This window comes from Penaeus vannamei, chromosome 41 (genome assembly GCF_042767895.1).
Source record: "Penaeus vannamei isolate JL-2024 chromosome 41, ASM4276789v1, whole genome shotgun sequence".
In the NCBI taxonomy this organism is placed as follows: domain Eukaryota; kingdom Metazoa; phylum Arthropoda; class Malacostraca; order Decapoda; family Penaeidae; genus Penaeus; species Penaeus vannamei.
The window spans coordinates 19,865,279-19,878,202 of NC_091589.1; the positions used below are offsets into that span (position 1 = coordinate 19,865,279).

Consider the following 12,924-nt stretch of genomic DNA (forward strand, 5'->3'; position numbering starts at 1 on the left):
AACTGGTCCTTTTTTAATCGTTTAACCATACATTTTCTATTTGTAATCCGAGCAATCCAGTACCACTCTGAGTTTTCTGTTCTTATAAATAAAGTACTCCGATTTTAGTTTGTATTTAATGTGCGAATACTTGGTTTTCTTCGGAAGTCGACCGTATACTTCGTGAAGATTCCCCTTTCTTTGTCACTGTAATATTAATTTATTGGTTGTCAGCAGTGACTTTTTCTTGTCCGTCTAATGTTTTGTCACTGATTTTTCATCATTATTATAATTATTTTCATTAGTTATTAATGTTATCATCATCCTACTCATTATTTTACTTTCTCAATATGGCCCAACTTGGGACACCCTTGCGTCCCGAGGGCGCTGGCCGCCGCTTTGAGCTCCAAGGACGTCCAACCGGTGCTCTCAATGAGACCTATTATTGTATTATTTTTATTAGTCACTTGTATATTTCCTATTATCTAATGGATCATAAAATTTCTATTTATTGATTTATCGAAAAGGTTCAGCCGCGTCAATATCTAGGGTCGTCAGTGACGTATTCAAGATTTGGCGAAAGGGCGAGGCTTGGAGCAGGAGCCCCTGGTAAGGAAAGGTCATATAGTACCATGATAAAGTTTTGTGGCGAAAAGGTTAAAACCGAGTTAACGATTAGGACAAAATATGCTAGTTAAAGGTATGGTTGTGAAAATGGTAAAGAGGGGAGAGCAATGGTTAATGGTTAAAAGCGAAATAAAATGGTTAATGGTTAAAATAAATGTGCTAGACATCTAAGGTCATATGGCACTATATGAGGGTATAGTAAAGGGGGATGTCAGGTGAAAGTTGCTATGCGTCAACTATCTAGAGTAATGTTGAAAGGTTGAAGGTGGGGAAGGTTTGATGAAGGAAAGAGTCAAGGTGGTTGAGGGGAGAGCAAACGCAGTACGAGGGCCGTCCTGGACGGAGACAGAGCCAGCCTTCCATCCTTTCAGCACGGCCCTCACACTTTAGGATGTGGACAGAAAAGGGGGATAGAGGAGAGAAAAAAAGAGGGGGATAGAGGAAAGAAAAAAGGAAAAAGGGAGAAAAAAAACATGCAAAATTAACTGAGGCCAGGGCTGAGGTCCAAGTAAGGGTGATCCCCAACACTTAGCCTCAGTCTCCGTCTCCTAAGCACACCCACGACACCAACGAGCAAGGGATTGAGGGAGGATTTCTACTGAGGACTGACAACAAGCATGAGACCTGTCACTGAAGTACCATTTTCTGTTTGTTGTGTATGTTTATATGATAATTATAGTGAATGTCCATCCCAAACCCGATAATTCCAGTATCTGATAATTTCTCTGTCTTAAAATTGTGAAATAATTTTATATAATCAGAGCATTCCTATAATCAAAGTTATCCTAAAATATTCTGTATGTGGTTAGGCTACTAATTAAAATATTGGAGACCCACCTTGTGCCATGGAGAAAGAATACACATGATCTTTTTCAGTATTTCATATAACAAAAAAGTCATCACTCACAATGAGCATGGTCAAACAATACCTAGTAATAACTATATACACAACACCAGAGAGACTAGATGTCATAGTTGCTCTCCAGTCATTTAGGATATATGGTAAAAATATGATAAAACAGACCACCTACATACACAGTGATCGAAATCACATGTTCCTTATTCCACTTTAATTACACCCACTTCCTTCCCTTTGGGAGAAAGTAATGTGGTTCCTTCTGCTTTTTAACCATTAGCTTCAATTTATAACACAGCATTTTCATTTTCCACTCCAATTATACTTAGCTATGGCAATCAGGAATGGAAACGGCTTAATGCCACAGAAATCCTACAGAGGTGAACTTTCATAGATGTGGCTGTGGAAAGATGGCCCTTCCTTGCATATTTGACAATATCTTAAAACATCTAGAACATTTGCTACAAAATCATTGCACATATATCTTACATAACAGACAAGTCTGAAAGACATTTTCTAATATTTAAATATACAACTTTGAGCAGTTTATTCCACATTATAAAATTTAAAACCTCAAATACATGGCAGATGAATGCATATTCACACCTTTTACTCCATGCTTATGATTATTAATGTTGTATTTATTTAACCTTTTAAAATATTTCACCAATTTGAACATGGATGATAGAAATGTATGTGATTGGTATGATTACTTGTGATTCTTGCATGGAGAAAAAAACATAAGTTAGAGAAGAGCCTATTTCAAAACAAAAACATTTTGTAGTCTTAACATGTACAAAGGAAAGAGAGAAAAATGGTTCTCAAAGAAACTAACCAACCTCAGTAGCAGTGCCTCCAAATGTTCCCAATGCCCTACTTGTCACCAACAGTACAAGCTGCATTTTCTAATATACCATCTAAAATACATTTCCTCAACTAAACTGGAAGCAAAATGATATTACTTCCCAGCTTCCACTTTATGGTGAAGATTTGTTGTCCAACTTCAAAATTCATTCCCTCCCAAAGGTGACGAACATGACCAAAGAACACAGTCAGTATTTGCTATCTGCCATAAGAATAATAACAAAAGGCAAAACAATAGTGTCAGAAGACATACAATTTGACTATAGCCAAGCACTAAACACTAAGATGACTGAAGGTTGGATAAGGCAGTCAATATTGTCAGAAATTGGAAATCTCTCTACACTGGCAAAAGAAAGAGAGAAAGAAAGAAAGAAAGAAAGAAAGAAAGAAAGAAAGAAAGAAAGAAAGAAAGAAAGAAAGAAAGAAAGAAAGAAAGAAAGAAAGAAAGAAAGAAAGAAAGAGAGAAAGAGAGAAAGAGAGAAAGAGAGAAAGAAAGAGAGAAAGAAAGAGAGAAAGAAAGAGAGAAAGAAAGAGAGAAAGAAAGAGAGAAAGAAAGAGAGAAAGAAAGAGAGAAAGAAAGAGAGAAAGAAAGAGAGAAAGAAAGAGAGAAAGAAAGAGAGAAAGAAAGAGAGAAAGAAAGAGAGAAAGAAAGAGAGAGAGAGAGAGAGAGAGAGAGAGAGAGAGAGAGAGAGAGAGAGAGAGAGAGAGAGAGAGAGAGAGAGAGAGAGAGAGAGAGAGAGAGAGAGAGAATTTAAATTAATTACGAACATTGGGATCACATACAGGCAAACATAAAAATCTAATTAAAGGAAAAAGGCAATAATCATCTGGACTCTTAATTTGTACTATAATTCACAGCAGAGAATAAATAAGCCAAAAGCAAATAAAAAAGGGCAATTAAATAGTGAAAAAAAAACTAAATAAAGAGAGAGGTAATACCTATACCTATTACATTAAATATAGTAAAGCAAACAGTAGATATGGCACATACAAAAAAGTGTATGCACATGTAGACATATAGGTATATTAATGCAACTGCTGCTGCAAAGGGGAAGTACAGGGTAACAAAGAGTGAAGGTGAATAATCCCCAGTGGAAGTTAGAATGTTGTTCGTGCTGCTGATAACATGGAAAGAAATAAATGAGAGATTTATGAAGCTCAAGAAGAAAAAAAAACATGAAAAAGTAATCTGCTACTCAATATTCACAATTATAGCTACAGGGGAAAGACAAAACAAGAAAAGTATGAGACTGGTTATGGTAAATAAATAAAATTACAATAGGTATATCAACAACAAAAAAGCAGCAACTAGTAACTGCAATAATACTAAGTAAAAGAATTATATAAAAATACTGTAAATGATCTAACTAGAAATAACAATAATACTATCAATAAAAAAGTAATAATAATAATAATGATAATTATAATAATGATGATAAATACTGGTTATTATGATAATGAACAATCAACAATTATGATGTCAACTGTAATGTCAAGATAAGTAATAAAAGTCCAATCATACTCAATGTAAAACAAAACAAATATGTTGGGGTGAAAAGATAAAGAACAATGAAAGAAAGAAAAAATACCAGTATAAATTCAAGGTCTAAACAAGAACTGTGCCAATCCCGTGAGTAATGACAACAAGAGAAATGCCATGGAAGCCAGCTAGGCTGAGAGAGAGTCGTCCGAAGGGAACATCACCTGCCTGCAAGTCAAGTCCCTAAAGCTAACAGTGAAAATATATGGCAACAATTACAAGATGGTAGAAAGCTTAAATATTTTATATGGATACAATGAAAAGGCAACTTCACAATGAATTAATTGAAATAACTATCTTACAGATCACAGTTTCTTCTATGATCAGTCATAATGGACAAAACACCTACAACTATTATAAGTTCAACAACCTTTACTAATGGTATGAGTATGTATTAATGGATACCAATATCTGGATGTCACCCCTTGATAATGATAGAAGAAACATACATGTCAATTAACTGAAAACATAAGTGTACAGTGTTGGAAAGACCTATATACAAGATAAATCTGATCTTTACTGAAACCATAAAAACATGATCAGTATGAACAATTATTCACAGAGAGAACAGTTAAATTCTGATAATAATTACAATGGTACTAATAAGATTGGCACAGGACCTTTCACCTCATCAAGTATTCTGAAGACAGAGGTGTGAAAGGGAAAGAGAATTGAATGGGGAAGGAAAAGGAGACAACAGGAAGAAGAAAATGGAAAGAATAATACTAGATCAGCACAGGAAGACCAACACAGAAGCAGAGAAAGAGGAAAAAGGAAAGAAAAAGGGAGATGGAGGAGGAGGAGGGAGAAGATAAAGAAAAAAGCAGACAGAGGAGAGAAAAATGTAGGAGGAGTAAGAAGAGTATGAGTACAAGCATGAAGAAGAAAATGATGATGGAGGGAGTGGGAAAACAGACTGTGTAGATTATGCTTTGATATTTCTGTATACATGACCATATACCTTGAATGTAATCATAGCACCTTTGTAGATACATCAATAATAATGATAGAATATGTTGGTGGATGTAGAGTAACAAGATAACTTCAAAAGAAATTGAAAGATAATCACGCCAATATAAAATAAAATATTAAAAAATAAAAAACGTCAAATGCCTTTAGGATTATATATAAGAAGAAAATAATGATGAGAGGATATAAGCTACAGAAGCCAATTAATTTCATTTCCTCTAATTCTTTTCAAAACATAAAAACAATCTAAGTTTTGAAGAAAAAAATCTTTCATACTATTTAAGCCAAAAAATCTGGCTGTTCTTCTGTCTCGGAATTATATGATATAAAGCATATTTCTTTTTACAAATTTAAAAAGGTAGTTGTTTTTAAAAATGTAATCATCAACAGCATTTAAGCCATGTATGTCACTATCATGTATTCTGATGCAAGATTGTCAACAAATGGCTAATATGGTATTTATACATTAAAAACAAATATTCATTACCTTCTATTTTCTCCAAAATTCCCTAAGTCTGCAACATTGCACAAATCTCACTGCTCAATCAACATGAGATCTGATCATCTATTTCCAATATGAGCACTCAATTTTTTCAGTCAGTATAAGAGCGACTCCCATACAACAGACACTCAAAGCCAGACATTCACCATTAGAGTCAATAGGGGATAAACCGTCACACACTCCAGTGTTATTGCAAAGAATAATTTTTGCCTTGGAATTTTCTCTCCTTTGAGTGGGTGGCAATGCTTCTGCACAGATATTTCTCATTACTGCAGTACTCAATCGTGTGATTTTTTTTTTTTTTTTGTCATCTTTCAAAGCTTTGTGTATTATGCAAACAAGGAGGAAGGAGGGAGGAGGAGGAAGAGGAAGAAGAGGAGGAGGAGGAGGAGGAGGAGGAGGAGGAGGAGGAGGAGGAGGAGGAGGAGGAAGAGGAAGAGGAGGGGGAGGAAGAGGAAGAAGAAGAGGAGGGGGAGGAAGAGGAAGAAGAAGAGGAGGGGGAGGAGGAGAAAGAGGAAAAGGAGGGAGGAGGAAGAAGAGGAGGGGGTGGAGGAGAAAGAGGAAAAGGAGGGAGGAGGTAGAGGAGGAGGAGGAGGAAAAGTGGGAGGAGGAGGAGAAGAAAGCAGAAAACAAGTTGGAGGGGGATAACAAGAAGGAAGAGGAGGAGGAGGAGAAAGGAGGAGCAGCAGGAGGAGGAGAAGAAAGCAGAAAACAAGGTGGAGGGGGATAGCAAAAAGGAAGAGGAGGAGGAAAAAGAGGGGGGACAGGAGGAAAAGGAGGAGGAGGAGGAGGAGGAGGAGGAGGAGGAGGAGGAGGAGGACAAGGAGGAGGAGGAGGAGGAGGAGAAGAAGAAGAAGAAGAAGAAGAAGAAGAAGAAGAAGAAGAAGAAGAAGAAGAAGAAGAAGAAGAAGAAGAAGAAGAAGAAGAAGAAGAAGAAGAAGAAGGAAAAGAAGGAAAAGAAGAAAAAGAAGGAGGGGGATGAGAAGGAGGAGAAGGAGGAGGGGGATGAGAAGGAGGAGGAGGAGGAGGAGGGGGATAACAAGAAGGAGGAGGAGGAGGGGGATAACAAGAAGGAGGAGGGGGATAACAAGAAGGAGGAGGAGGGGGATAACAAGGAGGAGGAGGAGGAGAAAGAAGGGAAAAAAGGAAAAAAGAGACAGAGAAAGAGAAAGAAGAGGAAGATGAGGAAGGACAGGAGAATGAGGCAAATAATAATAAAATGATGTGAACAAAAGTCATAGAAGTAAAAAAAATCTTTTAATAGTTAATACATCACAAATATTTTCTTGGAGGGAGATCATAAATTCTGTTATTGCCAAAAAATATATATCTTCAAAACGTCTACATCGCTTAGCAAACTGGGGCATCAGAAGTCACCCTCGATCCCAATAAAAGACTTATCATGTGTACAAATGATTCTCCATAAAATCTTTGGGATAAAAAGAGGAAAGTACTGAGTACTGGAACCTCCGTCAGTCTTGGGAAAATGCAAAAAATGCAGGTACAGGAAAAATGTGGACATGGAAGGAGGCAAACTGCAAAAACTGTGTAAATAGATTGAGAAAAAAACACATTTTGACTGACACAGGCATGGGTATGCGAGGGCTGCTTATGGTAAGGACTAAAATATACTTAGGACTGTATTTTAAGGTGGAGAATCAAATATTTGTACAACATCACAACTCCCTTAGAAGCCTATTCAAACTGGTTAAGTATAATATCACCTGTATCTTTCCAAAAGATTTTTTAAACAAATAATAACAACTTTTCCATGCCTTATACTGTATATATATCCAGTATATATAAATATGTATATGTTCATGTTCAACACCACCGATTCTAAAACCATATAAAAAATTGGTAAGTCCAAAACATTAATATGAAAACTGGAGTCTTTGAATCATAACACTTGTAGTATCACCTTTTCCTCTACTATAATAAAAAGAATAAAAAACAGTAAAATCAAATACACAAAAATATACCATATACCGAAAACAAAGAGATCTCTGTACTTATTTTCCAACTAAATGTCGCTTTGTTATCTCTCTCTTATATCGGTAGGTCCTAATTGGCTCTGACATAATAGTTGAGTCAGAGATGCAAGATAAATCAAAGTCTTTGCTGCTGTCCTCCAGTGGGGTACTATCAAAAGTAACTCCTACCAATTTTAATATCTTAACCTCTTTAATGCTTTCCTTTTCTTTCTTTTTCACAAAACCTAATCATACAGCTATTTATTTCAATCAAAACCAGTAGACTGTGGACTATAAACAAGTATATCGGGACATACAAAGATACAAGAGAAGTGGAATGGAGATTATGATGCTTATGTTACGATTGTAAACCAATGGTAAAATTTATCACTGTTTTTTTTTCTAACGAGGTTCATACCTTTTGCTACTTAACCCTGATGCAAGGTCGCAGCATTCAAAATTAGGAATTGTATCATATTTCTGTCCATTGCAGGGCTCGCACTTCAGGATGACCGGAGGGATATAACATGCATCCGAAGCTCAGCTGGGTTTGCAAGCGAGCCTGATAAATTGTCCCACTCTATATGCTATACGTGGGGAAATGCACACACACACAAGGATAATACTGTGGGAGGCATTACTTTTTGCCACATGGAATCTACACTGTATTGATCTGACAACAAAAATAAATATCTAGTTTTATGTGCAAAAATTACTATGTCCTGCTTTGGAATATATAACATTCAAAGCTCTGTAAAGTGATGAGGAAAAAAGAGAAATCTTAATATTTCCACTTCCATTTCTGTAACAATCCGCGTCAAATACAGTGATCAACGCCATATTGGACAGATTGTCAAAAATATTTTTCTTCTTCTGACTGGCCAAGGAAGATCTTCTCAGAAGCATTCCATGCCAATGATAATAACTGGGATAGTGGGATGCCTTAATTACATGTATACACTATACACCTTTCCTTCTCCAAGCTGACAGCCATGAGGAAAGAAACAACCATGAGAGACAATATAAGATAAAAAATAAAATATCAGAGGGTGGAGAGTGAATGTCAACAAGAAAGAAAAAAGGAGAAGAATTAACGCCATAGCTGCTGAAGTGATTGCTGCCCTCCATCTCAATGCATATGGGTGACCTTTATACAAGATGCATACTCCTGAGTCAAACAATCCTACTCTGGCTTAAGCTGCTTGCAGAATGCGCTCAGTTTTCAGAGATGCAAAGGGACAGCCTATAGTCAGTGGAAGCCTCTGGTTTGAGCCCCATAGTCAGTCCCAGCCAGACCTCTTCCAATCAGAGCTAAATCAGTAACTGCCTCTAGAATTCTGCGCTTGCTGCCTCTGTTCCTGTAAAAGAAAATATCACTGTCACACAACTACCTAATGTGTTCTGGGCAAAGCAATAATTACTCAAGGATATTATATTCCTTAATTCTCTCTCTATCAAAAAAAGAAAAAAAAAAAAAAAAGAGGCATGCAATTACATGTACTCTAAAAAGAAGTAACTGCAATATCAATACCTAATTCCATAGTAACAGGTACTTTCCTCAAGACATTGTCCACACAACTGCCCTTGATATATATGATATATATATTGATATTTCATATATGAAGCAGAGAAGCAAATTCACCTAAGTGATGTTTACAGATGTTACAGAAAAATTATACTACTGCTAACAGGTGACAGCCATTGAATGTCTAGACTCCTTTCCAGGTACTATGTACCACCATTCCACAAGCAATCAAGACTGCTTTTAACATGTGTGTATTAGACAGTTGTTCATGGTCATCAACCTTGTGCAGCTGGGAAAATGTGATGTTCATTGTGTTATTGCTTTGTGAAATGTATCTACAAATATATGGTTCCACAAGTGCTCCGCCGCCAAGGAGACGATTAGTAGTCTCCATGAACTCATCTGATTTTCCCCTTCCTTATTTATTTCTTCATTATTAATGTTGATGTTTTATTATTATCATTAACTTTGGATCCAGAAGCTTTGCTGCACATACCCCAAAATCTGAGCACTAGGTTTAGTTGAGCAGCTAATGTGTGTGGCTTAACATGAATATTCATGTGCTTGGCAGGACTCCATGCCTCCCCTTTTTAAGGTTATTTTCTCTCTTTCTGCATAAGTGCTTTAAATTTTTTGGCATTTTCCAACACCTATATTTGTCATTTGATATGCTGTAACCAGATGGAAATAGACGGTTTTCCTTGCACCAACTCCATATCATCTCTCAAGGTAGTGCATAACTCTGTGCAATAATAACATTGAGCTGCATTTTGTTTTTGTGTAATTTATATATTTTTCTGTAATATTCAATTTCTGTAATACAACCTGCACCACTGACAGGTGTAGGATCCCAAGCATTGGAAAAACATCCTCCCTGAAGTTGGAGCTCTTCCTATCATTGCTCACAGATGGTATATTTCACACTCATTTATTGATGGAAATACTGACTCATTCTAATCACCCTCTTCAAGTGTTGTACACTCCAGCCCTCAGCAAGTTCATGTCACCCAGCACTCATGTCAAATGTTTTTCATGAGTATCTGGTCACATCATCTAAATTGCGAGGGTTAACAATATGATACAGTGTTATTGTCAATACTATTAGCTATATCAAATCAAACGAAACAACTCCATAATCAAGGAATGGGGTTAGACTAGTGATAGTCTCTTTGGTGTATAAGCACTTGTGAGGCTGTATAAATATAGATACAATCAATAAGCTAGATTTAAGTGGGCATGGCATGGACATCCATATCATTCTTGGCAGCATTGGGTTTAGGAGTTACAGGCCCTCATTTTTTGCCAATTTGCCAAAGCTAAACTCAGGAGTACACACATGACATGAAGCACATATCAGTACTAGGTTGTGTTGTGTAGGCAGGAAAGCTGGAATTCATTATCTTGTTAACTTTGCCCCTCTATTCCTGGCCCATTATCCCAAGATTAAAGAGACGGTACCACTCACTTTAAGACTTTCTTGGCAAACTCCTCCTTGTGCTGTGCTGTGACCCGTGGAGAGAGGAATGACTCATCAGCCTGAACCGTCTTGAAGGTGCGAGTTAGGTCATCCCCATACATTTTGCACAATGCGCTGAGAACATCGCTGAAGCTGCTTAGGCTATGTCGTGGAGAATTACCTATAATTGTAGATAAAATTTAATTGAAGTTGGAACATTACTGGCTGATGATGCATTAACTTAAATCTTGTGTCAGTAATTTCTACTAAACTCATGAAAAGCCTTTCTACTGTCAGAGACTTTTAAACTCATGAAATCAATCCATGTCAATCAGCTCAAATCAAAGAAAACTAAGAACTTATCTGAAGAAAAAAATATATACATACAAATGCAGAACATAAGTGTCCGAAGGAGAGTTTCTGTGTTATGCGTAACCACAGGCTGGAGGCACCCGATACTTGCGTCGCGGCTGAGAAGGATGAAGCTAGAGAGGAAATGTCCAGCACTCCGCACTGTTCCTTCTTCTGGCAGCTTTAGTGCTTCAACACCTAGAATGCAAAATAGTGTTAAGGCATAGAAAGAAAATACAGAGACAGACAGACACACAAGAAATCCCTATTATCAGCATTTAAAAACAACACAAGTATAAAAAATTCTGCATCCTATGACACAATGACCACTTAAAAAAAATATACACTAAACTGAACAAAAAGTATGGCTGTCCATGAAAAAATCTAGTTTGAGAGGTTGGTGATGTGAACATTCTGGCTGTGGGATGGGGGTGATGCAATCTTGCCATTGAGAGCATTTCAGCTGAAGGCAGGGGTCACATGAAAGACTCGCCACAAATGCACAAAGCTCTTGGAGGGTGATTAGACTCATTTGGTGTTTAAAAGAGCTGTTTGCATTATTTCTATACATAAATAAGTGTGAACTGTATCATCTGTGAGCCATGATGGGCAAAAGACTGGCTCCCAGGAGGATGCTATTTCCATGATCAGGATCCTAATCCTGCTCGCCAAGACTGGCAGCACAGGTTGAATTACAGAAAATTCAATATTCCACCCCACAAAAGTTACTGTAATTATTATTGCACTTAGTTAGACTCCCTACAGAGATGATAGGAAGTCTGTGCAAGGAAAACCTTCAGTTACCATCTGGATAAAGCAAATCAAATGACAAATATAGACATTGGAATATGGCATAAAAGCTAAAAACACTTATGCACAAAGAAAGAAAATAATATTGTCAAGGGAAGGCATGGAGTCTAGTCACTGCACACAAGCTACACATTCAGCAGAATGTCCTCTCACATGAACCTAATGACCATATTTTGGGCCAAGTGATGGCTTGAAGCATCCAGACCCACTGCATTAAGGGGACCGTCTGCTGATTTTTCGGCAATTTTCGCCCCTCTTGCCGAAATTGACTTTAATGCATTTTCAAGGAGTTTCTAGGCCCCCGGTTCTCCCCTGAAAATTTCAAGGCCCGTTATTTTTTTGGTGGTAGCAGCGATTTTCGATGTCGACCGAAATATTATTTTTTTGATGTTACCTTAGAAAATCGGCAATTGTGACGCAATGATTAGAGATAATAAAAATATGAGGTTATTTTCTGAAAGCTTATCAAATTTCACATAAGATGAGACCAACCTTCTTTTTTTCTGAATAATTTCAAAAATCCGGCAAGCCTCCAAAAAACGACAATGAAGAAATTTTCCATATAAATAACTAAACATGATATGTTTTTCATATGGTGCATTTTCTTTTCTTTATGTTTTCATCATACATAGTTACTTTGATCTATGAGCAAAACATTTCGAAAATGCAAACCTCCCCCCCCCCCACCCATGGGGAGTAGTTTTGCCAAATATTCAGGATCACCACCAAATGGAATATTAATTAGGCTAAGACAAACCTCAGGTTAAAATTTTATTCAAATCTGTTGATAACTTTTCGAGTTAGAAAAAAAAAATTCCTGGATCCAAACTATGGTCCGCATCACCACCAAACTGCAATAAGCGTCTAAGTTAGGTTAAAACTCACTTTTGGTTAAAATCTCGTTAAAATGTGTCCATAACTTTTAGAAATATTAGAAAACACAAACTAACAATAAAAAAAAAACAAATAAACAATCAATAAACAAACAAAGAAACAAACGGAAGTAACAATATAAATAAACAAAAGGTCATGGGGTACACGAAAATTATCTATATGTGCTCATATACCTTACATACATAGTTTCACATCGCCATGTAATTGTTTTTCGTCTTTCCACAGGGTCTGAGAGTGAAATTTGGCTACGGGACCCCGTAGAGTTATTCCGCAGATTTCAAAAGACGATTTTCATGGTCCAGGACGGCCCCGCCGCGTGGGGAAAAGTATGTGTTTGGTACCCGTCCGACTGGAGAAAAGTTATTCTTTCGACAAATGTTATACGTCGTAAAACCCCATTAGTGCATCAATAATAGGTATATGATAGATAATTATATCAAATACAAGTATTCTGTACATGATTTGTCATGTAAAATGTAAACATAATAAAAAGGAATAAGATCGCATTTTTTAGGTCCGTCATATTTTTACGCATAACACACATATAATCAGTCCGATTTTAAAGTATTATGGCTCAT

General features: G+C 36.8%; 1 protein-coding gene across 4 annotated transcripts in view; it reads right to left on the reverse strand.

The window, feature by feature from the left end:
- Nucleotides 1-6,579: 6,579 nt before the first annotated feature.
- cdm (importin-13-like protein cdm) overlaps nucleotides 6,580-12,924 on the reverse strand; it is a 117,671-nt gene continuing 111,326 nt past the window's right edge. For all 4 annotated transcript variants that reach the window (XM_070118168.1, XM_070118167.1, XM_070118166.1 and 1 more), the window contains exons 17-19: nucleotides 10,679-10,840; nucleotides 10,301-10,472; nucleotides 6,580-8,668 (exon numbers count right to left, since the gene is read on the reverse strand). In XM_070118168.1, the coding sequence (XP_069974269.1) occupies nucleotides 8,560-8,668; nucleotides 10,301-10,472; nucleotides 10,679-10,840 (443 nt within the window). In that variant the 3' untranslated portion in view covers nucleotides 6,580-8,559. The remainder of the gene's footprint in view (nucleotides 8,669-10,300; nucleotides 10,473-10,678; nucleotides 10,841-12,924) is intronic.